At 40.9% G+C, this 26,582-nt stretch overlaps 1 protein-coding gene, 1 non-coding gene and 1 pseudogene across 2 annotated transcripts in view; 1 reads left to right on the forward strand and 2 right to left on the reverse strand.

Moving 5' to 3' along the window:
* Positions 1-254: 254 nt before the first annotated feature.
* Positions 255-26,582, reverse strand: part of TXLNB (taxilin beta) — a 56,430-nt gene continuing 30,102 nt past the window's right edge. Inside the window, exons 7-10 of the mRNA XM_069598551.1 lie at positions 23,584-23,658; positions 9,049-9,141; positions 4,446-4,541; positions 255-3,219 (exon numbers count right to left, since the gene is read on the reverse strand). Coding sequence (XP_069454652.1) covers positions 2,284-3,219; positions 4,446-4,541; positions 9,049-9,141; positions 23,584-23,658 — 1,200 coding nt within the window. The 3' untranslated portion in view covers positions 255-2,283. The remainder of the gene's footprint in view (positions 3,220-4,445; positions 4,542-9,048; positions 9,142-23,583; positions 23,659-26,582) is intronic.
* LOC138931584 (RNA-binding motif protein, X chromosome-like) lies at positions 16,199-17,609 on the reverse strand (annotated as a pseudogene).
* On the forward strand, positions 22,201-22,272 carry TRNAS-GGA (transfer RNA serine (anticodon GGA)). The gene has a single exon. It is a non-coding gene; the product is annotated as a tRNA-Ser (tRNA).

Raw genomic sequence — 26,582 nt, forward strand, 5'->3', positions numbered from 1 at the left:
TTCAAAGCCTATATTAAGCCTTGCAAATTTTAGGCAAGTTATTGTATCTGAAATTTTGCCCAAGATATACACTGTCATGAGTAATGTGTTGCCATGAAAGCTTTTGGATTACAAAAATGAACTTTGGGTATTAGAATATTTGATTTACTAGATTTTAGCTCCTCTCCTGCCTGTTCCTCTTGCTAAACATTCAGACTGAGACTTTACTATGACTATCTAATCTTACCCATTCTTGGAAGTTCAGTTGCTGAAAATAAAGAGGAAGGAGACCCTCCTAGATTGTTCTAGTGCATATTTGGCTCTGAGTTAAATGAACATTTAAATCTCTAAGATTTTCAGTTAATGTTGAATTTGGCTGGATACCCTGTGGTTATAACATCTTAAGCCTTTAAAAATACATGGGTTCTCAAATAGCAATATGCTTTTTTCCTGATTTTTTTCCCAACTAGCATTTTGTTATGACTCTCACTGTCTGCATCAAACAAATTTTATGCAGTTTACAATGCTTACAGCATACGGTTGCCACCTACAAGTACTCTGTGAGCCTTAGCAGACAGCCATGTGCAACACTGAAGAATGATTTCTTGGATGAGTAGTAGAGAATCTTGCTTCTGTCCATTTTTCTGCTTTCAAGGTAGGACTGGGTTAGATGTTTTTTCGTCTTCCTCCCTTTCTCTCTTCCTTTTTCCTACCTCTCTTTTTTTTCCTCTTTCTTTGTTGCAGCCTCTCTTTACTACAGATACAACAATTCATGCTGTCAGTATTAGAGGTTCTTATTATGCAGTGATAATGTAATACTCGTGTAGACAACCCCAGGTGTTTCTAGCTTTTGCATCTCCTGAATCTTCACGTATGTTTCAAATCATTTTGAGTAGGAATCCATTTTTCCTTTGCTTTGTACTTCTGGCGGTACAGTATTCATTAAAGCAGAAAATATGTTAGCTTGTACACCTCATCACTCATATTGAGACCCTGTGTAGGTTTCTGTTTCAGAAGAATAGTAGCTTTTACTAAGCCATAATTGAGATGAGGGCTGAGTGTAATTTTCTGCTGCAAAGGAGAGGATTGGAAAGAAGGAGCAGAAGCTTTGAGAATTTAGACCACGAAAGTTACAGTAGGAGGTAGTGGGGAACCCTCTGGAGAGAGTGGTAGACACTCTCTCAGAAAGGCAACTGATGAGTTGGCAGGGTCAGTTGAATATGGTCTTTTGAGACCTCTAGCTGTGGGGGGGAGGGGACAGGGGATCAGAGCACAGCCTCTGAAGTCTGAGGGCCCTCAATGCCTCCACCCCCTAGTTCCCTTTCCCACTTCCAACTCTTTCCTTGTAGGAAGCTGCCTCACCACATGAGCGGGTTGCAAAGCAATGGGCTGAGTTGTGTAGGAGAAGCAGCTGGAAGAGGTGAGCAGTCCACTGCTGTGATTGTTCCCCCCTTTTTAGGGCCTCTTTTGGCTATCTTTGTGTCCATGCACTCTCTATAGCCTTGCAGTCTAACTCAATTCTGTTCTGTCACTTAATCCGTTGGCTGAATTTATTGACCTACCATTGGGTTACTTATTTTTGCCCAACATTATATGGCCTAATATTTGTGTTCTGAACATATTTCTGATTCACAGAACATTAATCTACTGTAGTCCCAAGTGCAAGTAAGAGATAATTTTTTTTGATTCGCATCTAAATATTTTGCATGAGAGAAAGCCAAAAAGAGGTAAGAGAAATGTGTATGCAATATTTGTTTGCATACATATATATAAAATATGCATGCATATATGTGCATAGACACATATATGTATATATTCACACATATACATGATAAGCATACATACATATGCATATATTATTATATGTATATAATGTCTAACTGGAAACCGATCATCCATTTAACTTACTGTGGAACTTATTAAACTCTATGGGAATAAAGCATTACATTTTCAGTATTTATGTAGTGGAAGTCTTTAAACACCAAATCTTACTGTTGATTAAGAAATTGAATTAAGTACCATCTTAATGGCAAATTAATATAGATTTGCTATGCTGTATATTTTGTTGTCATCTGGGAAAATTATACTATCAACCAATGTTAAACAGAAAAGCTCCAAATCAATTATAAATTGAGAACAAATAGCAAAGGCTGAAGATACTTTACATAATATTTAAAACTGTATTGATTCTAATTAAGCCTCTTCCATTAGACCTCCCTAGCCCTTAATGTCTCCTTCAGGAGGTAATCCCGTTACCATGATGATGGAAAGTCAGGAAGAACAGCCTCCAAAGGCAGAGGAGGCTTAGTCTACTCCTTCCAGATTGGTGTCAGCCACTTTGGGCAGTGGGGGTCCACCTGAGGCCCCTCCTGGCAGCCCCTCTGCTGCTGGTGGGGGCTGTCCCATGGGCTCACATCCAGACTCCCTAGCTGGCAGGTGTGCTCCCACTGCAGGTGGTGGGGTGGAACATTTGGCGTCCATCACACATAAGAAGGTCTCTGCTGGGGGCTCCAGGGCTTGACCGGAAGTTGCTGCCTCAGGCTTCCGGGGCTGCCCGTTCACTTCCATCACCGATAGCAAGGCCTTGGCTGCGGGCTCCTGGGCCTGACCTGAAGCTGCCTCTGGCTTCCAGGGCTGCTCATTGGCCTTCACCACCGGTAGGGAGGGCTTGGCTGGGGCCTTCCGGGTCTGACTGGAAGCTGCTGCCTCTGGCTTCCGGTTTTGCTGATCAGACGGTGCTGCACCAGGGAGACCATCGCCTTGGGCCTCAGCTCCTGTCTCTGTTCTGAGGGTAGGTTCTGTCTCACTGACTCCCTTGTCCTCAGCCTGAGGATTTGGGGGAGGGAGGGGGATTTCTGAATGGCATGCGGGACTTAGAGGAGCTTGTTCCAGCCCCCTGAGGGCTGTGTCGCAGTCCCCTGGAAGACTGTCGACTTCTGGGTGGATTTCTTTGGCCACGTCAAGGGTTGACTCTGGACAATGCATTATCATGAAGGCCGCCGCAAGATTTTGCACAGCCTTGTGAACGCTGTTGGCTTCCTCTGAGTCAGCCTCTTCATTCACAGAGGTGTTTGGCTCGTCATCAGAGGTGTGCTGACCTTGGTCATCCTTTTCAGGCTTTTTTGCTTCTCTGATTTTTTTATAGAGTTCATTTCTCTCTTCTTGTAAAGCTCGACAGAGGTTCTCTAACCTTCCAATTTTCATCACGAAGCACTCATATTCTTTAGCTCTCAACGCTTTCTGTGATTTAAACACACACACACAAACAAAACGGTGTGAAAAGTAAAACTGCCAGATTTTACTGGAGTAAAGTAAAACGCTCTCTGGAGACAATCAAAATCGTTAATCCAGGAATTTGTCTGTTAGGCTCTGACCACAGGGTGGTGGCTGAACAGATACTTGGTCAGGGACATCACTTCTATTTTTGCATTATGTTGGAGACTTCAGTAGAATTTTAATCCACTTTTTTTTTTTTAAAGGAAAGAAAGCAAAGCTTCTTTCTGCTTTGGTCTAAGGCTTCTAAAAATCTTAAAATAGATGCATTTTCTGCTTCTAAGACTTAGAAGGAATAAGCAGAGGCTTGTGGCAGAATGACTGAGATGGACTGGGATTTGGTCAGCAATGCCTTATCTGTCCTATAGAGAAACTGCTATATGCTAATCCAGCAACTGTTTGATTTCTGTTTATGAATAATAAGCACATCTCTTTGGAATTGGTTGCAGTTTGGGATGAATCGTTAAAATAGTAATTATATCCAGAGAAAGTAACCACACTCTTTCATGATGCTGGTCAAACTATTAAGTTCTCCTTTTCTCTAGAAAAGGTTGGTGTGTTGTGCATGGAATCATCTTGCTTCTCCACCCCCCACCCTTGTGCTTTGTGCTACTCTGTACCTTTTAAGACTTTTTTTTTTCACCTGTAAGCCCTGCTGCTCACGTTATGGGTCATGTATCTTTGCTTTTTATGATCTCAAAACCTCCAGAGCCTGACATAATATCAGTATTTAAATGCCTGTTGGAGGAATTAAACAATGTACATGCACATCTGTCTGTAAATTAGCACATACCGTGGGTGCTTGGGCTGGTGTTTTCTCTCAGTATGCTTGAATCAATTAATAAATTTATTCTGCATCTGTTATGTGTCTGGCACTGGGGAAATTCAAAGACAGGTAAAACACTCATCCTGCCTTTGAGGAATTCACAGTCCAGCAGGTGTGGTGCTGTCTTGGGCACAGCTTTGGAATCAACAAGTAGGCATGTGACTTAGGGTCACAATGCTCTTTATGAGTCTGGACCCAACTCTAAATTACTTTTGCTCTGATTATTTTTTATTAGAGTATCATATACCACACCCTAGAAAAAAATTAAGCTCTTCAGAGGTCATCATTTGTGCTATTGGGGCATAATTATTTCCTGAGTATAAATGTATTGACAAGGGAATATGAGCAAAGGGAAAAGCTTCCTCACCTCTTCAATCATGTCCAACAGAGCTTTGTTACAGTTCTCAAACCGAGCTTTCCATGTGGCTGTGTCCTTTTCCAGCTTCTTCATTTTCTTAGTGGTCTACAGAAATTATAGTGTTTTAATGTTAATTCTGAACAGTTAATATATCAGAGAAACTATCAGTTCCATATGTGACATCAAGAAAAAGTCCCTTCATTACTAGGTGCTGAAACAAGCAAAAATCCAATGTCAAGGAATGAAGACTGAGTGGAAAGAGTCATGATACATTTCGGAATCATCTAGGTCAGTGGTGAGCAAACTTATTTGCACCAGAGCCAGTTCAGGAGAAAGAAAACTACTTAGGTCCTTCTTTTTTTGTCATTGTGTCTTCTTTTGTTTAAAAGTAAAAATAACTTTATTGAGTTCCAAGAATAAGCTTTAAATTTAGATTATTTACTGTATTGAATGCAAGACTGTTAATGAGAAAGTTGGCCCAGCTTTTTTGCTATTAAAATGTTGATAATATCTGGGCACATCTGAGAAGTAGCCACAAAAAAGGAACTTTCAGTTTTCTCAGCCTTCTTATTTGTAGAGTGCAGTAGGATTCACAGAATGTGATTACATGCGTTACTCATTTCATCCTTGAGACAGTCCCCCAAGGAAGGTTCTGTTTTCAACTCTACTTTATAGATGGGGAAACTAAGGTTCAGGGAGATGGAGTAATGATTCAGGTGAGTTTTCAGAGGAGTAGGGCTGGAGTCATTTCCATTTAATGCAACATATGCAGAGTGCCTTCTGGTGGCTAGGCAGAGGCTGGGTGTAGGGTATACAGAAATGAATAAAATGCAGCCTAACTTTTGCAAATCTGAAACTACTCTGCATTCCTGGTTATAGAATCTCTTCTCTGCTTGGATGATGTGAAGGACAGGGCTTGTATTCAGGGACAATTACCCTGGATTAACTACACATGGGCACTGGTTGCTTCATGTCAAAAAGCCTAAGGTTGGGTCTGCTTGGAGGCCCAGGCTGTTGGCTTCTGGGCTCTGTAGAGAAGCTACATGAGCCTCCAGTGCTTTTTTTGTTTGTTTCATCATTTCTTAACTGAGTTAATAGTTTATTAACTTTTTAAGATCATCAGCCCCTTTAAGAATTTAATAAAATCTATGGAAAGTGGAGGAGAAGGAAATGGCAACCACTCCAGTATTCTTGCCTGGAGAATCCCAGGGACAGGGGAGCCTGCTGGGCTGCCATCTATGGGATCGTGCAGAGTCAGACACGACTGAAACAACTTAGCAGCAGCAGCAGCAGTGTGGAAAGTGGAAGTGAAAAATGGATTCCAAGGGATTAGATCTGATAGATAAGAGTGCCCGAAGAACTATGGATGGAGGTTGGTAACATTGTACAGGAGGCGGTGATCAAAACCATCCCCAAGAAGAAATGCAAAAAGACAAAATGGTTGCCTGACAAGGGCTTACAAATAGCTGAGAAAAGAAGAGAAGCTAAAGGCAAAGGAGAAAAGGAAAGATATACCCATCTGAGTGCAGAGTTTGAAAGCAAGGCGAGATGAGAAAGCCTTCCTCAGTAATCATTGCAAAGAAGTAGAGGAAAACAATAGAATGGGAAAGACTAGAGACCTCTTCGAGAAAATTAGAGACACCAAGAGAGCATTTCATATAAAGATGAGCACAATAAAGGACAGAAATGGTATGGCCCTAACAGAAGCAGAAGATATTAAGAAGAGGTGGCAAGAATACACAGAAGAACTATACGAAAGAGATCTTAATGACTCAGATAGCCATGACGGTGTGATCACTCACCTAGAGCTAGACATCCTGGAATGTGAAGTCAAGTGGGCCTTAGGAAGCATCACTATAAACAAAGCTAGTGGAGGTGATGGAATTCCAGTTGAGCTATTTCAAATTCTAAAAGATGTTAAAATGCTGCACTCTATGCCTGCAAATCTGGAAAACTCAGTAGTGGCCACAGGACTGGAAAAGGTCAGTTTTCATTCCAATCCCAAAGAAAGACAATGCCACTACCTCACAATTGCACTCATCTCACACTAGCAAAGTGATGCTCAAAATTCTCTAAGCCAGACTTCAACAGTACATGAACCGAGTACTTCCAGATGTTCAGATGGATTTAGAAAACGCAGAGGAACCAGAGATCAAATTGCCAACATCTGTTGGATCATAGAGAAAGCAAGGGAATTCCGGAAGAACATTATTTTTGCTTCATTGACTATGCTAAAGCCTTTGACTGTGTGGATCACAAATAAACTGGAAAATTCTGAAAGAGATGGGCATACCAGACTACCTGACCTGCTTCCTGAGAAATCTGTATGCAGATCAAGAAGTAAAAGTTAGAACTGAACATGGAACAACAGACTCGTTCCAGATCGAGGAAGGAGTACATCAAGGCCGTATATTGTCACCTTGCTTATTTGACTTCTGTGCAGAGTACATCATGTGAAACGGCTGGGCTGGATGAAGCACAAGCTGGAATCACGATTGCTGGGAGACATATCAATAACCTCAGATATGCAGATGACACCCCCTTATGGTAAAAAGTGAAGAGAAACTGAAGAGCCTTTTGATGAAAGTGAAGGAGGAGAGTGAAAAAGCTGGCTTAAAACTCAACATTCAAAAAACAAAGATCGTGGCATCTGGTCCTATCACTTCGTGAAAAATAGATGAGTAAACAATGGAAACAGTGAGAGACTTTATTTTCTTGGGCTCCAAAATCACTACAGATGGTGAGTACAGCCATGAAATTAAGACACTTGCTCCTTGGAAGAAAAGCTATGACCAACCTAGACAGCATATCAAAAAGCAGAGACATTACTTTGCCAACAAAGGTCCATCTAGTCAAAGCTATGGTTTTTCCAGTGGTCATATATGGATGTGAGAGTTGGACCATAAAGAAAGCTAGCACTAAGGAATTGATGCTTTTGAACTATGGTGTTGGAGAAGACTCTTGAGTATCCCTTGGACTGCAAGGAGATCAAACCAGTCAATCCTGAAGGAAATCAGTCTTGAATATTCATTGAAAGGACTAATGCTGAAGCTGAAGCTCCAATACTTGTGGTCACCTGATGCAGAGAACTGACTCATTAGCAAAGACTCTGATGATGGGAAAGATTGAAGGCAGGAATACAACAGAGGATGAGATGGTTTGATGGCATCACTGACTCGATGGACATGAGTTTGAGCAAGCTCTGGGAGTTGATGATGGACACAGAAGTCTGGCATGCTACAGTCTATGCGGTGGCAAAGAGTCAGACCTGACTGAATGAAGGACCTGAACTGATGGGACTACACCTAAAGAAATGCAGTATGCATATCAATTTTTTTTTTTTTGCTAATTCTACTGAAAGTCTATAAATGAACTTCAGATAAAAATTCTTGCTCTAAAATTTAACTAAATCTTAAAACTATTTAATTTTGAAATAAATAATATTTTTATACTCTAATATTTATTCCAAATTAAAACTGTAATTAAAAAAATATTTTTAAAATGGATGAATCCTTTCTGGAGTGAGAAAGTTGTAACTTTTAAGAAATGTTGACCTATTAAGTTTGGTTGTGAATGGTGAAATTTATCATATATGTTTGTGAAAATTTTTTTTAAAGAATATTTTCTATACTTAAAAGAGGTTAATGCTAGTGCCTGTTCAGAAAAACAGTTCTGATGCTGATTTTGTTTTGGGAAAACAATGAATTAAATAATTTGAACATTACGTCCAATAATAAAATTAGCAACTTATATTTGTAACAGTGGACTTCTCTGGTGGCTCAGTGGTAAAGAATCTGCCTGCCAATGCAGGAGACTGGGATTTGATCCCTAGGTCAAGAAGATTCCCTGGAGGAGGAAATGACTACCCACAACAGTATTCTTGCCTGGAAAATCTGTGGACAGAGAAGCCTAGTGGGCTGCAGTTCATGGGGCTGCAAAAGAGTCTGACATGACTTAGCAACTAAAACAGCAACAAACAATACAATTTGTAAAAGACTTTTAAAAAGTTTAAAATCCTTAAAAATACATTAACTTATTTGAACTTCACAATCTTGTGACACAGGCAAGAGAAATAGCATTTTAATAAAGAAGAAGTTAAGTGAATTGTTTACTGCTACTTGATGAGTAAGAGCATGCCCAGAATTTGAATTCAGACTTCTCATTAAAGACTGTCTTAGTTATATCATATTACATATATTCTCTTCTGAGAATATTCTATGAAATGGTATTTTCTACTCTAACATTCTGCTCTTGCATATTTGTATGAAAGTTTTTTTTTTATCATTAGAAGACTTGATATTTTTATTTCAGCATAAACAACATAATATTATATTGCTAGCTCTTTTCTTTTTAAACCTCTCCATGGACTAGCAAAAGAAAATATTCTTCCTCAGGGTGAAAATGTATCCTGGTGTTTTTGGATTCTTCCTAAAATTAATCTGCCAGATATTTAACCAATAAAATACAGCTCAGATCTCATTTGCATGTATAAATGTTTCATTACTTCATGAAATGCACTGAAATATCTTAGCGAGAGAAAAATGAACCCAAAGGAAAATTGCCTGTCAAAATAGAAAATGTCAGTATTTCATGGGAGATAAGCAATACTCACTTTATCCATTTCTTGTTTGAAAGTGGCAAACACCTCATTGCTTTTTGTCAGTGTGCTCTGAAACTCTTCAAACCTTCCAGAGTAGAGAGTAAGCTGTAAACAGGGGAAAGAGTAGATCTGTTTTAGGCCTACTTTCCTGTTTTAGGAATGCTTCCAAAACAAAACCACCTGTCATTGTTTGTTATTTGAAAAGGAAAATGGTTTAGGAGAATTCTCAATACAATGTTAGTGATATGTTCAATTCTATTTACTTTGCGATCAGCCTAGGTCAGTGAGTATGACTGAAGTACTTATTTAAAGACAAATGACACAATAAAATATATCATCACCATTTCATTGTATCATAACTTTTACCAACAAACATTTATTGAGCTCTGACTGAACATTGCAAGGACTGTTATGTACAAAAGCATTTAACCTGTATCTGCTGTTTTTGAGGGAATCCCAAAGACAACTTGATTACAGAACAGTGAACACAAAGAACCAGATTAGTTAAGTACTGATCAGAGAATGAGATGAATGTGGCAGGTGATCATATAAGCCACATTTTTGTAGAGAAGGTGAGCCCTGGGCTTGGTCTTGAGGGAAGGGAGAATGAAGACAAATATGGACCAGGTATGGACTAGGGATACTGCCGTTATGTGGTTGTGCCATTATAAGCACATGTCATTTCCCTTTTTGACATTGTGGTTTTGTGTGTTTTTGAATACAGTGTTCTAGCTAATAGCAGTTAAATGTTCCTTTTCAAGGAAATGAGTATATTATACCAATTTTTAATAGAAATTATACCAGTTCATTGGAAGGACTGAAGCTGAAGCTCCAATAGTTTGGCCACCCAATCCAAAGAACCAGCTCACTGGAAAAGACCCTGATGCTGGGGAAGATTGAAGGCAAACGGAGAAGAAGGCGGCAGAGAATGACGTGGTTAGATAGCATCACTGAGTCAATGGACATGAATTTGAGCAAACTCCTGGAGATAGTGAAGGACAGGGGAGTCTGGCATGCTGCAGTCCATGGGATCACAGAGTCAGACACGACTTAGCAGCTGACCAATGATGACGATGATACCAATTTTAATGGAAATAATGAGGAAGAAGTGCGTTTTTCTAATTTGCACCGAAAAAATCTTATGGATGCAGGTATTGAGAAGAGCCTCTGTACTTCCACATTTCAGGGCTTGTATTTGGGGTAGGAGTAGGGCAAGATTGTATAAATACTTGATTGTTATTGACAGTGATAATAAAATCTTACTTTTGAAAATAATTTTAGGATGGCATGTTTTGAGTGAGTGGAGATTTAATATGGATGATTCTAGTTTACTGACATGGAACTCTTCCATATTCAAATGAGACTTTGGTACTCTTGAATGTCTGGAATAGCCTGAAGTCCTCAGTTGGGCAGCAACTGACTGGTAGGACCTGTAGGACTGTCTTTTCAAAAGCACATAAGAATGATAGTCACAGCCAGTAGGTTGGAGAGTTCCCAGTCTTGGGAATGGGACTTCAGAGGGATTGTGTGGGAAGCAAACAACTCCTAGAACCAAGAAAATTAGCTCATCTAGAATGGTTCATTCTCACATTCAGAATAGCAGAGGTTTTACTGCAGTGCATGGGCTTCCCTTGTGGCTCAGCTGGTAAAGAATTTGCCTGCAATGTGGGAGACCTGGGTTTGATCCCTGGGTTGGGAAGATCCTCTGGAGAAGGGAAAGGCTACCCACTCTAGTATTCTGGCCTGGAGAATTCCATGGACTATATAGTCCATGGGGTCGCAAAGAGCTGAGCAACTTTCACTTTGCTGCAGTACACAAGAACAGTAAAATAACATAAATCCTTTCATAAGAAACAGATTTTCCAAAGAAAAGTTGAAACAGCTCATCAGCATTTTGAAATCAGTCATTAACAATGTGAATAGTTGATAAATTTGGGGTAACTCTAGTGGCCTAAAAGTTTTCTCATGATTCCTTGCCATACAGACTGAAAAAGACTGGGTACAGTGTCATCAGGGAATTCATGGCCAGGAAAGCTTTTAGAGTTCAAAGGACAACACAGTTAACTCTTGAACAAAGCAGGGGGTTAGGGGCATTGACCCTCCATGAAGTGCAAAATCTGTGTGTAATATATAGTCAGCCCTCTGTATTCCCAGTTCCTCATCTCTACAGTTCCCTACCCACAGATGCAACCAATGTCAGATACTGCAGTATTATAGTATTTGCTATTGGAAAAAAAATCCATGCATGATTAGATCTTCACAGTTCAAATGTGTGTTGTTTAAGGGTCAAAACTAACTCATTATGTGCAATGCACTCTTGACATATTCTGTTTAATTTAATAAAGTTGTTTCATTTTTTCCACAGACAAGTGGCTAGGATTCACTGAATTGATTTCAGGGTGCATGAATAGGTCAGGTTCCTCAGTTTGAGGATAAGCCCCTGTGGGACTGCCTGCCTGGGGGAACAAACATCCCAGCTGATCTTCACCTATCACAAAATCCATTCATTTGCATCTTGGACCAAGTCTCCTGTTAAATTCTTTTCTTTACTCTCCTCTTTCTTTTCCCAACTTTTCAGTAATTCCATTAGAATTACAGTGGTTGTATAGATATGGTCTCCTGAGCTGATCCTCCCAAACTCTATCTTGCAGTCCTATAGCTAGCTGCAGGCTGTAGACAAGAGGGGAAGGCGGGGCCGTGTGTGTGATCCATTTCACCTGCGAAACCTTAACAGGGGATTTCCCTGGTGGCTCAGCAGTAAAGAATCCGCCTGCAATGCAGGAGACGCAGGAGACCTAGGTGAGATCCCTGGGTCAGGAAAATCCCCTGGAGAAGGCAATGGCAACCTACTCCAGTATTCTTGCCTGGAAAATTGCATGGACAGAGGAGCCTGGTGGGGTACAGCCCATGGAGTCACAAAGAGTTGGACATGACTGAAGCGACCAAGCATCCATGCATGCATGCAACCTTGACAAGATCAGCGGGAGCAACCACACCCTCCCTGGCCAGCTGTCTTCTTCTCTAGGCTGAGAGTTCTTTTGATGTATAAACTGGATGGATTTTGTTTTCCTCCTCGATGTTTTCTTGTGTCATGGAGAAGACAGATACACCAGAGTTTGAGGATTAGTGTCTCACTTCATCACCACTTTGGCCTTTTTCTAGTGACCCTCAACTTTCTTATCTTTTAAATTGGGTAAAATACACATAACATTCACTGTCTTAACCATTTTAAGTGTACAGTTCAATATTGTTAAGTAAATTCACATTGTTGTGCAAATGGATTTCCAGAAATTTTCATCATGCAAAACTGAAACTCTATAACCCATTAAACGATAGCTCTCCATTTCCTCCTTTCCTTCTAGTGATTTTTTTTTAATATTCTGCTTTTCTTACTGTTTGACCTTTTTGTCATAGGTGGCAAAATCTATGTGAACTATACTTTTCTCAGGTAACCAACTCTGACACTCTTTACTTATATACTAACTAAAAATGTACACTTCCTGTTTCCTTTATGGATATTTGTTTGGTCGTATTTTCCTTCTGACTTTTATGTTGACATGATGCGTGTCTGATGTGTCATATTCACTCTTTCACTTTGGTATATCAGAGAAGCATGGAAAGAACATCCAGAGGTCATCCTCAGGATTCTTACGAGAGGCAGAAATAGAAACAAACTACTCTAGGGTTAGTAACAACAACTCCTGCTCCAATATTTTACTTTTAAATGGGCTGGGTGACACATGCATTCTTTTAACTGAGCACAAATTTTGATTCTAACAACACAAGAGAAGACTCTACACATGGACATCACCAGATGGTCCATACTGAAATCAGATTGATTATATTTTGCAGTCAAAGATGGAGAAGTTCTATACAGTCAGCAAAAACAAGACTGGGAGCTGACTGTGGCTCAGATCATGAACTACTTATTGCCAAATTCAGACTTAAATTGAAGAAAGTAGGGAAAACCACTAGACCATTCAGGTATGACCTAAATCAAATCCCTTACGGTTATACAGTGGAAGTGAGAAGTAGATTCAAGGGGTTAAACTGGATAGACAGAGTGCCTGAAGTACTATGGATGGAGGTTCATGACATTGTACAGGAGGTAGTGATCAAGACCGACCGCAAGAAAAAGAAATGCAAAAAGACAAAATGGCTGTCTGAGAAGGTCATACAAAGAGCTGAGGAGAGAGGAGAAACTAAAGGCAAAGGAGAAAAGGAAAGATAAAACCAGCTGAATGCAGAGTTTGAAAGAATAGTAAGGAGAGATAAGAAAGCCTTCCTCAGTGATCAGTGCAAAGAAATAGAGGAAAACAATAGAGTGGGAAAGGCTAGAGATCTGTTCAAGAAAATTAGAGACATTTCATGTAAAGATGGGCACAATAAAGGATAGAAATGGTAAGGACCTAACAGAAGCAGAAGATATTAAAAGAGGTGGCAAGGATACACAGAAGAACTATACAAAAGAGATGTTAATGACTCGGAAAGCCATGATGGTGTGATCACTCACTTAGAGCCAGACATCCTGGAATGAGAAGTCAAGTGGGCTTTAGAAAGCATCACTGCAAACAAAGCTAGTGGAGCTGATGGAATTCCGTTGAGCTATTTGAAATCCTAAAAGATGATGCTATGAAAGTGCTGTACTCAATATGCCAGCAAATTTGGAAAACTCAGCCGTGGCCACAGGACTGGAAAAGGTCAGTTTTCTTTCCAATCCCAAAGAAAGGCAATGCCAGAGAATGCTCAAACTACTGTCACAATTGCATTCATCTCACACACTAGCCAAGTAATGCTCAAAATTCTCCAAGCCAGGCTTCAACAGTATGTGAACTGTGAACTTCCAGATGTTCAAGCTGGTTTTAGAAAAGGCAGACAAACCAGAGATCAAATTGCCAACATCTGCTGGATCATCAAAAAAGCAAAATAATTCCAGAAAAACATCTACTTCTGCTTTATTGACTATGCCAAAGCCTTTGACTGTGTGGTTCACAATAAACTGTGGAAAATTCTTAAGGAGATGGCAAGTCAGACCACCTGACTTGCCTCTTGAGCAGTTGGTATGCAGGTGAAGAAGCAACAGTTAGAACTGGACATGGAACAACAGACTGGTTCCAAATAGGAAAAGGAGTACTTCAAGGCTGTATATTGTCACCCTGCTTATTTAACTTCTATACAGAGTCCTGTATATTGTCATTTGCTTATTTAACTTCTATGCAGATTACTCATGTGAAATGCCGGGCTGAATGAAGCACAAGCTGGAATTAAGATTGCTGGGAGAAATATCAGTAACCTCAGATATGCAGATGACACCATCCTTATGGCAGAAAGTGAAGAACTAAAGAGCCTCTTAATGAAAGTGAAAGAGGAGAGTGAAAAAATTGGCTTAAAACTCAACATTCAGAAAACTAAGATTATGGCATCCAGTCCTATCACTTCATGGCACATAGATGGGGAAACAATGGAAGCAGTGAGAGGCTTTATTTTTTTGGGCTCCAAAATCACTGCAGATGGTAAGTACAGCCATGAAATTAAAAGACATTTGCTCCTTGGAAGAAAAGCTATGACAAACCTAGACAGCATATTAAAAAACAGACATTACTTTACCAACAAAGGTCTGTCTAGTCAAGGCTATGGTTTTTCCAGTAGTCATGTATGGATGTGAGCATTGGAGTATAAGGAAAGCTGAGTGCTGAAGAATTAATGCTTTTGAACTGTGGTGTTGGAGAAGACTCTTGAGAGTCCCTTGGACAGCAAGGAGATCAAACCAGTCAATCCTGAAGGAAATCAGTCCGGAATATTCATTGGAAGGACAGATGCTGAAGATGAACCTCCAATACTTTGGCCATTTAATGCCAATGACTCATTAGGAAAGACCCTGATGCTCGGAAAGATTGAAGGCGGGAGGAGAAGGGGACAACAGAGGATGAGATGGTTGGATGGCATCACCAACGTGATGGATATGAGTTTGAGTAGGCTCCAGGAGTTGGTGATGGACAGGGAAGCCTGGAGTGCTGTAGTCCATGGGGTCACAAAGAGTCAGACGTGACTGAGCGACTGAACTGAACTGACTGAAATTTTAATTACAAACATTCATAGCATATATGAAACATAAAGTTGTCTAGGAATTGTCTTAGCCAACTTAGGTGATTTGGCTTGGGAAGTAATCCAATTATTATTACAGTTGCAGAGAAATTGCCTCTCATCTTAAATAGATACAGTGAGGTCTTCTGAGATTAAAGACTGTGATTACCTGTCTTTAAGAGTTGACTCACTGATCTTTCCCCTTGGGTAGTATTTTGTATCTGCAATTCTGTGTTGTGTTGATATTGCTGACTTTCCACATCTACCACCATCTTCAGCCTTATTGATCGAATGAACACTCTGTTTGTAGCCACAGTTGTATTCCATTGATCATCTCTGACATTTACTCTATTGCCTTGGTTTGTATAATTGAAAGCCAGACGTCTCTTCCCTAAGTGAGAATCATGCCCCAGACTGGCAAGCTATTGTTTTAGGACTGAAAAGTGACTTCCAGCTAGGAAAACACAATCTGTCCTTTACATTGTCTTTGCTCAGACCATAGAGATGGGGACTAAGATGTCTCCCTTCTACTAACCCACTCTTTTTTTTTTTTGCAGCTTCATGGTTGGTTTTGGCCAAACTTTTTATTTAGTATTCTGTAGTTGTTTAACACACACTTAAATGATCTTACTGGGGAGGGGGAAAGGAGAGGTTCTTGTAGATTCCCAAGGAAATGTCAGAAAGGCAAAATATGGCCAGCATTATCCATTTGCTTTTTTTCTGGGTTTACTGGGCGAATAGCACTTTCCTTACATATATGCATCTGATCTCAGGTTTTTCATACTGAGAACATTTGAGATTTCAGCTTGAAGACACTCTGAAATCCTAAGAGTAGCATACCCCGACCACCCTCTAATAGCTAGCTTGTATCTATAGGCAGGAGGATTCATCTCTCCATTTTAGATGACTAGATATTTTGTGTAAGATAAACTGCTTGCCTCATCATTTACTGGGGAAAATCCTATAGGAAGTGGCCTTTAGGGACACTTTTACTTGTAAGATTACACCACTAGTACACATGTCAAGTCTTAACACACTTAACATTCCATTTGCTTGTTGAAAGCAATGTCATAAAAGCAAAGATTAAACATGTTTTACTTTCTTTCCTCACAAGAACATAAAAATTATGGAAGGGGAACCTAACAGGAAATTTAAAAAAAGTAACACAATCTTTCCTTTTAGTAGTCCTTGGGTAGTTATGATAGAACAGGTTCCACTCTTGTTTGTTTCTTTGAACAGGGATTTTGGTCCAAAGTTGTTTGTTTTTAATATCTGCTTCTGCCTCCCCCTCTATCAGATGGGCTTCCTCCGTGGCCACCACCTCTTGGTGCTCCGCAGCTTGAACTGCCGTAGGAATCTCGTGGAGGAGGGTACCCCCTTTCCATAGAAGGGGGAAGCCCTCTTTTTTGTCTGCCAACCCGATCATGACCACTTGAGTAGAGATCACTTTGGCTGCTTGAGTAACTGTCTCGACTTCCACCATGTCCGTCATGTGAGCTGCTATAATCATCTTAGCAACTGCTTCCACCATAAGATAGCAGGGGCCCTCGTGGAGCACCACGTGAGTTACCATAACTCTCATATGAATCTCTATAGGAACCTCCACTTGGATGATCTGAATAGTCACGATCACAACCATAGCCATCTCTATCACTATAGCCTCTTGGTGGATAGTCATCACGTGAACTAGAATGACCATAATCACGGTCAGTATAATCTCTTGGTGGTGGTGCATAATCTCTTGTATCACGAGAACTTGGGTAATCTCTGCTTGAATAGCTGTCTTTAGTAGAATATCCATCATCTCTTGGGGACAAATAAATATCTCTACGAGAGGGCAAGGGCTCCCTTCGAGGTGGACCTCCTTAACTATCTCTTCCATGTGATACAGGAGCTCTTCCTCCCATTCCACTGCTGCTTCGAACTGGTCCTGAAGGGGCAGATCTTTTAGGAGGAGGACCCCCACTTCGTGGTGGTGGTCCTCTTTTTACTGGAAGTGGTCCCTTGGAAGAACTCATGTTAAAATTCATGGAATAGCCACCATCATCCATGTGCCCTCCATGGGATGGAGGTCCCCTGGTTCCTCCATTTCCTCCTCTTCCTCCTCGAAGGCCTCTGGGAGGGCCTCTGCTTCTTGGAGGCGGAGGTGGTCCACGTCTACCACTTTCAAATGACGGTTTAGTGGCTTGTTCTACCTTGATGGCTTTTCCATCTAAGGACTTTCCATTCATGTCTCTGGCTGCATCCTTAGCATCTGCTGGGCTTTCAAAGGTGACAGAAGCAAATCCTCTAGATTTGTTGGTTTCACGATCTTTTAGAGAACTTCCACTATTCGTCCATATTTGCCAAATACTGCTTCAAGGGCTTTCTCATTGGTTTCTGTATTGAGGCCACCAATAAAGAGCTTTCCTGGGCGATCTGCCTCAACCATTTTTCCCCCCTGGTTAAAATTGGAGAGGTGACGACGGTCTCAAGCTCCTACGAGCTCGCCAACAACAGCTTCCTAGCAGCTCGGCACGCGGGAGGGCAGCCGACCCTGAGAACGGAAGCTGTAAGGCGCTCGCACTACTGTGCAACGAGCTAACCCACTCTTTCAGTTGTCAGACCAAAGGAAGTATTTGAGTGGTTTGCAAAATCATCTGTGATACACTTTGTTTAAGCTGACTTAAAACCCAACATTCTAAAAACTAAGATCATGGCATCCAATCCCATCACTTCATAGCAAATAGAAGGGGAAAAAGTGGAATCAATGGTAGATTTTATTTTCTTGGCTCCAAAATCGCTGCAGATGATGACTCCAGGCATGAAATTAGAGGATGCTTGCTCCTTGGAAGAAAAGCTATGACCAACCTAGACAGCATATTAAAAAGCAGAGACATCACTTTGCTGACAAAGGTCCATCTAGTCAAAGCTATTGTTTTTCCAGTAGTCATGTATGGATATGAGAGTTGGACCATAAAGAAGGCTGCATGCATGCATGCATGTGTGTGAGCTCAGTCGTGTCCAATTCTTTGTGACCCCATAGACTGTAGCCCACCAGGCTCCTCTGTCCATGGAATTTTCCAGGCAAGAATACTGGAATGGGTTGCCATTTCCTCTTCCAGGGGATCTTCCCAAGCCAGGGATGAAACCTGTGTCTCTTACGTCGTCTACATTAGCAGGTAGTTCTTTACCACTGTGCCACCAGGGAAGCCCATAGAAGAGTGCTGAAGAATTGATGCTTTATAACTGTGGTTCTGGAGCAGACTTTTGAGTTCCTTGGACAGCAAGAAGCGCAAACCAGTCAATCCTAAAGGAAATCAATCCTGCATATTCATTGGAATGACTGATGCTGAAGCTGGAGCTGTAGTACTTTGGCCACCTGATGTGAAGAGCCAACTCACTGGAAAAGACCCTGATGCTGGGAAAGATTGAGGACAAGAGGAGAAGGGGATGACAGAGGATGGGACGGTTGTATGGCATTGCAGACTCAATGGACATGAGTTTGAGCAAACTCCAGGAGATTGTGAATGACAGGGAAGCTTGGGGTACTGCAGTTCATGAGGTGGCAAAGAATTGGACATTACTTAGTGGCTGAACAACAACAGACTTTGTTTTTCAGGGTTTAAACTTCTAAAAAATATAGTGCTGATACTTTTCAATAGAAGCTTGTTTAAGCATTATTACATGTAGGGATTCAGAGCCTCCATATTCTTCTTGATGTTTAAGTAGTTATTGAACTTTTGAAAATGCCTTGAAGACAAAAGAGATAGACAAGAGAGGGTCCTTGCAGAGAGAGCCAAGCACCATGGAAAGCAAAGTGATGGAGGAGGCAGGGTTAACTCAGTTTAGTACCATGCTTCTACAGCCCTGGAAATTCTCTATCTTCATGAACTAGGGCTGAACAGGGTCCTGAGATCATCTTTTCCAGTGGTTCTGAAGCTTTTTGGCAATTAAAGAACTTCTTTGTCTCATCTATCACTATGTGTGTCCTTACCCATGAGATAACAAAGCCTTCCTCAGCGATCAATGCAAAGAAATAGAGGAAAGCAACAGAATAGGAAAGACTCAAGATCTCTTCAAGAAAATTAGAGATACCAAGGGAACATTTCATGCAAAAATGGGCTCAATAAAGGACAGAAATGGTAGGGACCTAACAGAAGCAGAAGATATTAAGAAGAGGTGGCAAGAATACACAGAAAAACTGCACAAAGACGATCTTCATGACCCAGATAATCACGATCGTGTGATCACTCACCTAGAGCCAGACATCCTGGAATGTGAAGTCAAGTGGGCCTTAGAAAGCATCACTACGAACAAAGCTAGTGGAGGTGATGGAATTCCCGTTGAGCTATTTCAAATCCTGAAAGATGATGCTATGGAAGTGCTGCACTCAATATGTCAGCAAATCTGGCAAACTCAGCAGTGGCCACAGGATTGGAAAAGGTCAGTTTTCATTCCAATCCCAAAGAAAGGCAATGCCAAAGAATGCTCAAATTACCTCACAATTACACTCATCTCACACGCTAGTAAAGTAATGCTCAAAATTCTCCAAGCCTGGCTTTAGCAATATGTGAACTGTGAACTTCCAAATGTTCAAGCTGGTTTTAGAAAAGGCAGAGGAACCAGAGATCAAATTGCCAACATTGACTGGATTGTGGAAAAAGCAAGAGAGTTCCAGAAAAACATCATTTCTGCTTTATTGACTATGCCAAAGCCTTTAACTATGTGGATCACAATAAACCGTGGAAAATTCTGAAAGAGATGGGAATACCAGACCATTTGACCTGCCTCTTGAAAAACCTAAATGCAGTTCAGGAAGCAGCAGTTAGAACTGGACATGGAGCAACAGACTGGTTCCAATTAGGAAAAGAAGTATGTCAAGGCTGTATATTGTCACCCTGCTTATTTACCTTATATGCAGAGCATCATGAGAAATGCTGGGCTGGAAGAAGCACAAGCTGGAATCGAGATTGCTGGGAGAAATATCAATAACTTCAGATATGCAGATGACACCACCCTTATGGCAGAAAGTGAAGAGGAACTAAAAGGCCTCTTGATGAAAGTGAAAGAGGAGAGTGAAAATGTTGGCTTAAAGCTCAACATTCAGAAAACGAAGATCATGGCATCTGGTCCCATCACTTCATGGAAAACAGTGGAAACAGTGTCAGACTTTGTTTTTTGGGCTCCAAAATCACTGCAGATGGTGATTGCAGCCATGAAATTAAAAGATGCTTACTTCTTGGGAGGAAAGTTATGACCAACCTAGAGAGCATATTGAAAAGCAGAGATATTACTTTGCCAAGAAAGGTCTGTCTAGTCAAGGCTATGGTTTTTCCTGTGGTCATGTATGGATGTGAGAGTTGGACTGTGAAGAAAGCTGAGCACTGAAGAATTGATGCTTTTGAACTGTGTTGCTGGAGAAGACTCTTGAGAGTCCCTTGGACTGCAAGGAGATCCAACCAGTCTATCCTAAAGGAGATCAGTCCTGGGTGTTCATTGGAAGGACTGATGCTGAGGCTGAAACTCCAATACTTCTGCCACCTCATGAGAAGAGCTGATTCATCAGAAAAGACCCTGATGCTGGGAGGGATTGAGGGCAGGAGGAGAAGGGGACGACAGAGGATGAGATGGCTAGATGGCATTACTGAGTCGATGCACATGAGTTTGTGTGAACTCCAGGAGTTGGTGATGGACAGGGAGGCCGGGTGTGCTGTGATTCATGGGGTCACAAAGAATCGGACCCGACTGAGCGACTGAACTGAATTGGACTGAACCCATGAGATAACACTAGTATTAACTCATACACTAATTAGTCGTTAGCATTTTAATTAATATTATTGTTATCACTAGATTGTGAGTTTAATTAAGCAGGCATTGTTGGTTCTTTAATTGAGTAGTATATCTCTAACATATAGAGCCATGCGAAGCCCTTAGATGCTCAGTAAATATTAGTTGAATTAATTATGCTTATTATGGGGCAGACACTGAATTAAGTGCTTTGGATGCATAACTTGAAAACAAACTGCATATATTACATAGACTCATTTTCCTTTTATAAACTGAATCAACTATATGAATAGCTACCATCCATGCTGCTAAGCGAAGATGTTATAATGTCAAAAACAACTACATTTTAGATAGCAGCTGCTGTCTCATATGCTGTTATGTTTTGGAAATACTGAAAAGTAATAGGCTTCCAAGAGGTCAAAGGACTCCAGCTTGGGATCTTAGATACATTGCAGCATCCTTGTTTTACAGACCAGGAAGTTTAGGTCCAAGGAGGTTTAGGTGAATTGTACAGAATCAGACAGCTTCTCAGCAGAAGAGCCATCTGGTCCCTGGACTCCGCCCAGTTTTGAGGATTAAACAAGGAACGCTGGCAAGTCTAGACCCTGGTTTCTTCTTTTTCAAACTTGAGGGAGTGTAGGTGGGACATTAAATCATACCTTTCAGGTTATTAAAGGCCTATTTTCTGATACCAGCTGAATGAACCACTCTCTAGCCCAGAGTCTCATGGTATTAATGCATTCTTCATTTAGCATAGAAGAGTAGAGATTGCTTATAACAGATGCTGTGAACACTGAATAGCTTCAAGTACTGTCTGTTGTATACCTCAAGGCTTTGTGCTGTGAATGGGACAGAGATAGAGCCAGAAGCCCTGACTTGATGCTCTGGATTCTCCCCTCCTACCAACCCCTGCCCCACTACAGTCAGGTCACACCTCCTTCCCCTTGCCTACTTCTGGCTCTGGAACTGCCACTGCCTGCCACCCACCTCACACCATGAAGTGATGTGCTCTGTGACTGCCTAAACGATGATCTTGAGTTTGTAACTTTATAATTTAATCTTTTAATTCTGAGTCCTTTGAATCTATTAATAGTGAAAAAATATATTGTTCAAATTTCTATGTAATTAATATTTTAAAACTGTTTTGGTATATTAGTGGGGAAACAAGTCATCATTGTGTTTGGTAAACACATTGGAAAAGTGTTCTTTAGGAAGGTTAGAAATCAAAATGTTGTCTTTGTTTTTGTCTATGCAGTGATGTAATTTGTTATTTTGCTTCTTTTAAATTTTCCTTTAAAAAAAGGTAGGGCTTCCCTGGTGGCTCAGAGGTTAAAGCATCTGCCTGGAATGCAGGAGACCCAGGTTTGATCCCTGGGTCGGGAAGATCCCCCTGGAAAAGAAAATGGCAACCCACTCCAGTACTCTTGCCTGGAGAATCCCATGGAGGGAGGAGCCTACAGGCTACAGTCCATGGGGTCACAAAGAGTCAGACACGACTGAGGTAAAAAAGGTACAAATATTCATTGAACTTGTTTGTTCATACAATGAATAACTTTTTAATATTTACAATGGACAAGTATTCAGCACTCAGCACATAAACATTTATAAGTGAAACATTCAAATCTTAAATTAATGCTGCCCAGTTTTGGAAGGCTTCTGATTTTCTCGCTTTTGGTGAATTTTCACTGTGTGATTTTACAGTCCCTTTAGCACGTGGGCATTTCTCCCAGCCAGGGAATTAGGACTCTGTGGCCCAGCCTGTGGCACGATGAGCAGAGCCCCAAGGGCCCCAGAAAGATGGGAGAAGTCTGGCTTTCCTCCAGAGCCAGCTGATGCATGAACCTTTATTTTTGAGCCTGCAATATGAATTCCTATAATCTAATCAAAATATACTCATAACAACATGAAACCAAATAAAAATGATTTCTAACTTGTCCACCGTTTTTAATCATTCAGCACTGGCAAGGCCAGCATGACTCTATTTTGCTGACTCTATTTTTCTAATTTCCTTTTATTGTGAATAATATCAAACAAGTAAGGACATTTTCAGTATTGGGAATTATGCTGCTAAGTCACTTCAGTCGTGTCCGACTCTGTGTGACCCCATAGACGGCAGCTCACCAGGCTCCCCAGTCCCTGGGACTCTCCAGGCAAGAACACTGGAGTGGGTTGCCATTTCCTTCTCCAACGCATGAAAGTGAAAAGTGAAAGGGAAGTCGCTCAGTCATGTCCGATTCTTTGTGACCCCATGGACTGCAGCCTACCAGGCTCCTCCATCCATGGGATTTTCCAGGCAAGAGTACTGGAGTGGGGTGCCATTGCCTTCTCCATTTGGGAATTATAGATGGTGCATTTGAACAGGTTCCATCAAGCCTTACCTTGATAGGTTAATGGGGGAGGAGGGAGAGAGGACCTGTGAACAGATGGTCAAGGACCTGGCCACCAGCCTATTTTGATTGATCCTCATTTGTATGTCAGCAGACCTTTTGACCAGAGGTTGTTGGTGCAGAGCATTTATTTTTCTTAGATATAACATTGTGCCTTTATTTTTACTTAAAAATAGTAAATATGAAGTTATTCTTCATTTCTAACTCCTGTCCCCACTTCCCCTCCCACGTAGAAGGCCTTGTGTAGACTATCTTTGGTTCACAGCAAGGAAGACACACTGCATGCATTGTTGTACCCCTACTTCACCTGAGCCTGCAGGACTGTCTCTTGTTCCTTCAGCACTTTAGCCTGAAGTTTCCACTCTGCTGCCTGGTTCAGCAGCTGTAAGGAGAGAGAACGCATGGAAAGACTGTCAAATTGTCTTTTAAATTACCGTTTATTGTAACTTAATGGCTTGCTAAATAATCTTCTTAAGTAATTTTTGGGGAACTTTATAAAGAATCTCAGAAAACTAACAAAACAATTAGTTTTAAAGGTCTTATTCTCAGCTAAAAGTTAGTGATTCTAATGGGGGGAAAAAAAAGGAAAGAAAGTCTCCAACTCAAACATGAATCACACAAAATTCAACCTCCCACGAAATTCTGGACCCCTCTGTAGCAATTCTGCCCAGCTATCATTCAGCCTCTGCTTGAACATTTTCAGATTATCCCTACCTGGGGCATTGTTATGAGCAACTGTTCCTTTGTATTAAACCTAACTGTTCCTTTATATTAGACCACTATTCCCCATCATTGTATGCATCAGAAGCTCCTCAGGGGCATGTTGAAATGCAGATCCTTCTCAGAGAATATGATAGGAAGTGTAGGGTGTGATTAGAATCTGCACAGGGAGCAAATGCCCAAGATGGTTTGGATATTGGTAGTCCATGGATTTTGTTTTGAGAAACACTAGGTTAGAAATTTGACCTATTGGTCCAAATTCTGTATGAAGTTTACAAAAGAAGTCTCGTGCCTCTACTGTAAGGCAGCCCTTCAAATACAACCATGTCAAACATGATCAGAACTGGAACTCATGGGTTAAATTGGAAAAGTTGTTTTGGCATAAAAATGACACACACACATGTAAGACATGTTATTTTAACTTAAGATGTATATTCATGTATCAATTTTGATGTAGGGCTACAATCTTTGTTTTGGATATGGATCTCCCAATTGGAATTCAGAGGGTTTTTGTTTTTTACGAAAATTATATCCATAATATGCCATATAAGAGTTATAGTTTTTTTAAAAAAAACAATAGTGCTAGAACTGGAAGACCTAAGATATTTAATTTGTAAAGCAGCTTGATTGGATAATCCTCTTGAGTTTTACAACTTTCTTCCAGTCTTTTATATCTGCTTGCATCCAACTTGACAATCATTTTCTTTTTCTATATGCCTACATCTAGGCTTTTGAAGCATTAAAGCATAGTTTTTATAGAAACAACTTTTTGACATTTATTTTATGAGTTTATATATTATTCTATTGATTTACATAATGCTAAACCAAGGATAACTGGGAAAAGAGTTGGGAGCGAAGATCTGACTCTTGGTCTTACTTAGCTTGGGCAACCATGTTCAGATACTGCAGAGTAGCTAACTTGCCCCAGGACCCAACATGCTGTGGGCCTCGTCACTATGTTTACAGAGAATGGTGAACGTCATGGATAACCCAGTCAGTCAGTCAGGTGGCTGTCAGTTAAGAAGTTTCTATTTTATTTCAAGATAGGCTGATAGAAATTTTTTCCTTTTTGTTAATCCATATATTTTAAAAAATGTCCATTTTTGTTATTGGAACCAAAAATAATAAAATCGTTATTTTTAAAAATTTGGAGGCATCTTTTTCCTTATCCAAGTTAGTCTTGACCTCTCCATTTATAAAAGGGGGTTATATGTGTTTCTCTATGCCTCTTAGTGAGCAGTGAAGATTAGTTAGTCTAGAAGTGCACTGTAAGAGACGACTGAGGCAGCTGCAGTGCAGAAGCCCTGCAGCACCCACTCTGGTCATCTGAGCTGTGTGGCAGCAACGTACATGGTGGGCCGCTGCTTGACCCACAGGGGCCCTGTTACGATGAGTTATGAAGAGGGAGGAAGGAGGCTGCCTGTTCTTGGGATGAAGAACCCCACACCCCAGCTTTAACATGTTGTTTCAGCACTTTCAAAATATCAGAGCTGGAACCCAGGAATGACCAGCGTGGAAGAACTGAGGGGGACTACCTTTCTTTTTTAACAGAAGCAGATGATATTAAGAAGAGGTGGCAAGAATACACAGAAGAACTGCACAAAAAAAGATCTTCATGATCCAGATAATCACGATGGTGTGATCACTCACCTAGAGCCAGACATCCTGGAATGTGAAGTCAAGTGGGCCTTAGGAAGCATCACTATGAACACAGCTAGTGGAGCTGATGGAATTCTAGTTGAGCTAGTTCAGACCTAAAAGATGATGCTTTGAAAATGCTGCACTCAACATGCCAGCAAATTTAGAAAACTCAGCAGTGGCCACAGGACTGGAAAAGGTCAGCTTTCATTCCAATCCCAAAGAAAGGCAATGCCAAAGAATGCTCAAGCTATTGCACAATTGCACTCATCTCTCACGCTAGTAAAGTAATGCTCAAGTTCTCCAAGCCAGGCTTCAGCAATACATGAATCATGAACTTCCAGCTGTTCAAGCTGGTTTTAGAAAAGGCAGAGGAACCAGAGATCAAATTGCCAACATCCGCTGGATCATCGATAAAGCAAGAGAGTTCCAGAAAAACATCTCTTTCTGCTTTATTGACTATGCCAAAGCCTTTGACTGTGTGGATCACAATAAACCGTGGAAAATTCTGAAAGAGATGGGAATAGCAGACCACCTGACCTGCCTCTTGAGAAACCTGTATGCAGGTCAGGAAGCAACAGTTAGAACTGGGCATGGAACAACAGACTGGTTCCAAATAGGAAAAGGAGTCCGTCAAGGCTGTATATTGTCACCCTGCTTATTTAACTTCTATGCAGAGTACATCATGAGAAACGCTGGGCTGGAAGAAGCACAAGCTGGAATCAAGATTGCTGGGAGAAATATCAATAACCTCAGATATGCAAATAACACTACCCTTATGGCAGAAAGTGAAGAGGAGCTAAAAAGCCTCTTGATGAAAATGAAAGAGGAGAGTGAAAAAGTTGGCTTAAATCGCAACATTCAGAAAACTAAGATTGTGGCATCCAGTCCCATCACTTCATGGCAAATAGATGGGGAAAAGTGGAAACAGTGTTAGACTTTATTTTG

The sequence above is a fragment of the Ovis canadensis genome, chromosome 8 (genome assembly GCF_042477335.2).
Source record: "Ovis canadensis isolate MfBH-ARS-UI-01 breed Bighorn chromosome 8, ARS-UI_OviCan_v2, whole genome shotgun sequence".
NCBI lineage: Eukaryota > Metazoa > Chordata > Mammalia > Artiodactyla > Bovidae > Ovis > Ovis canadensis.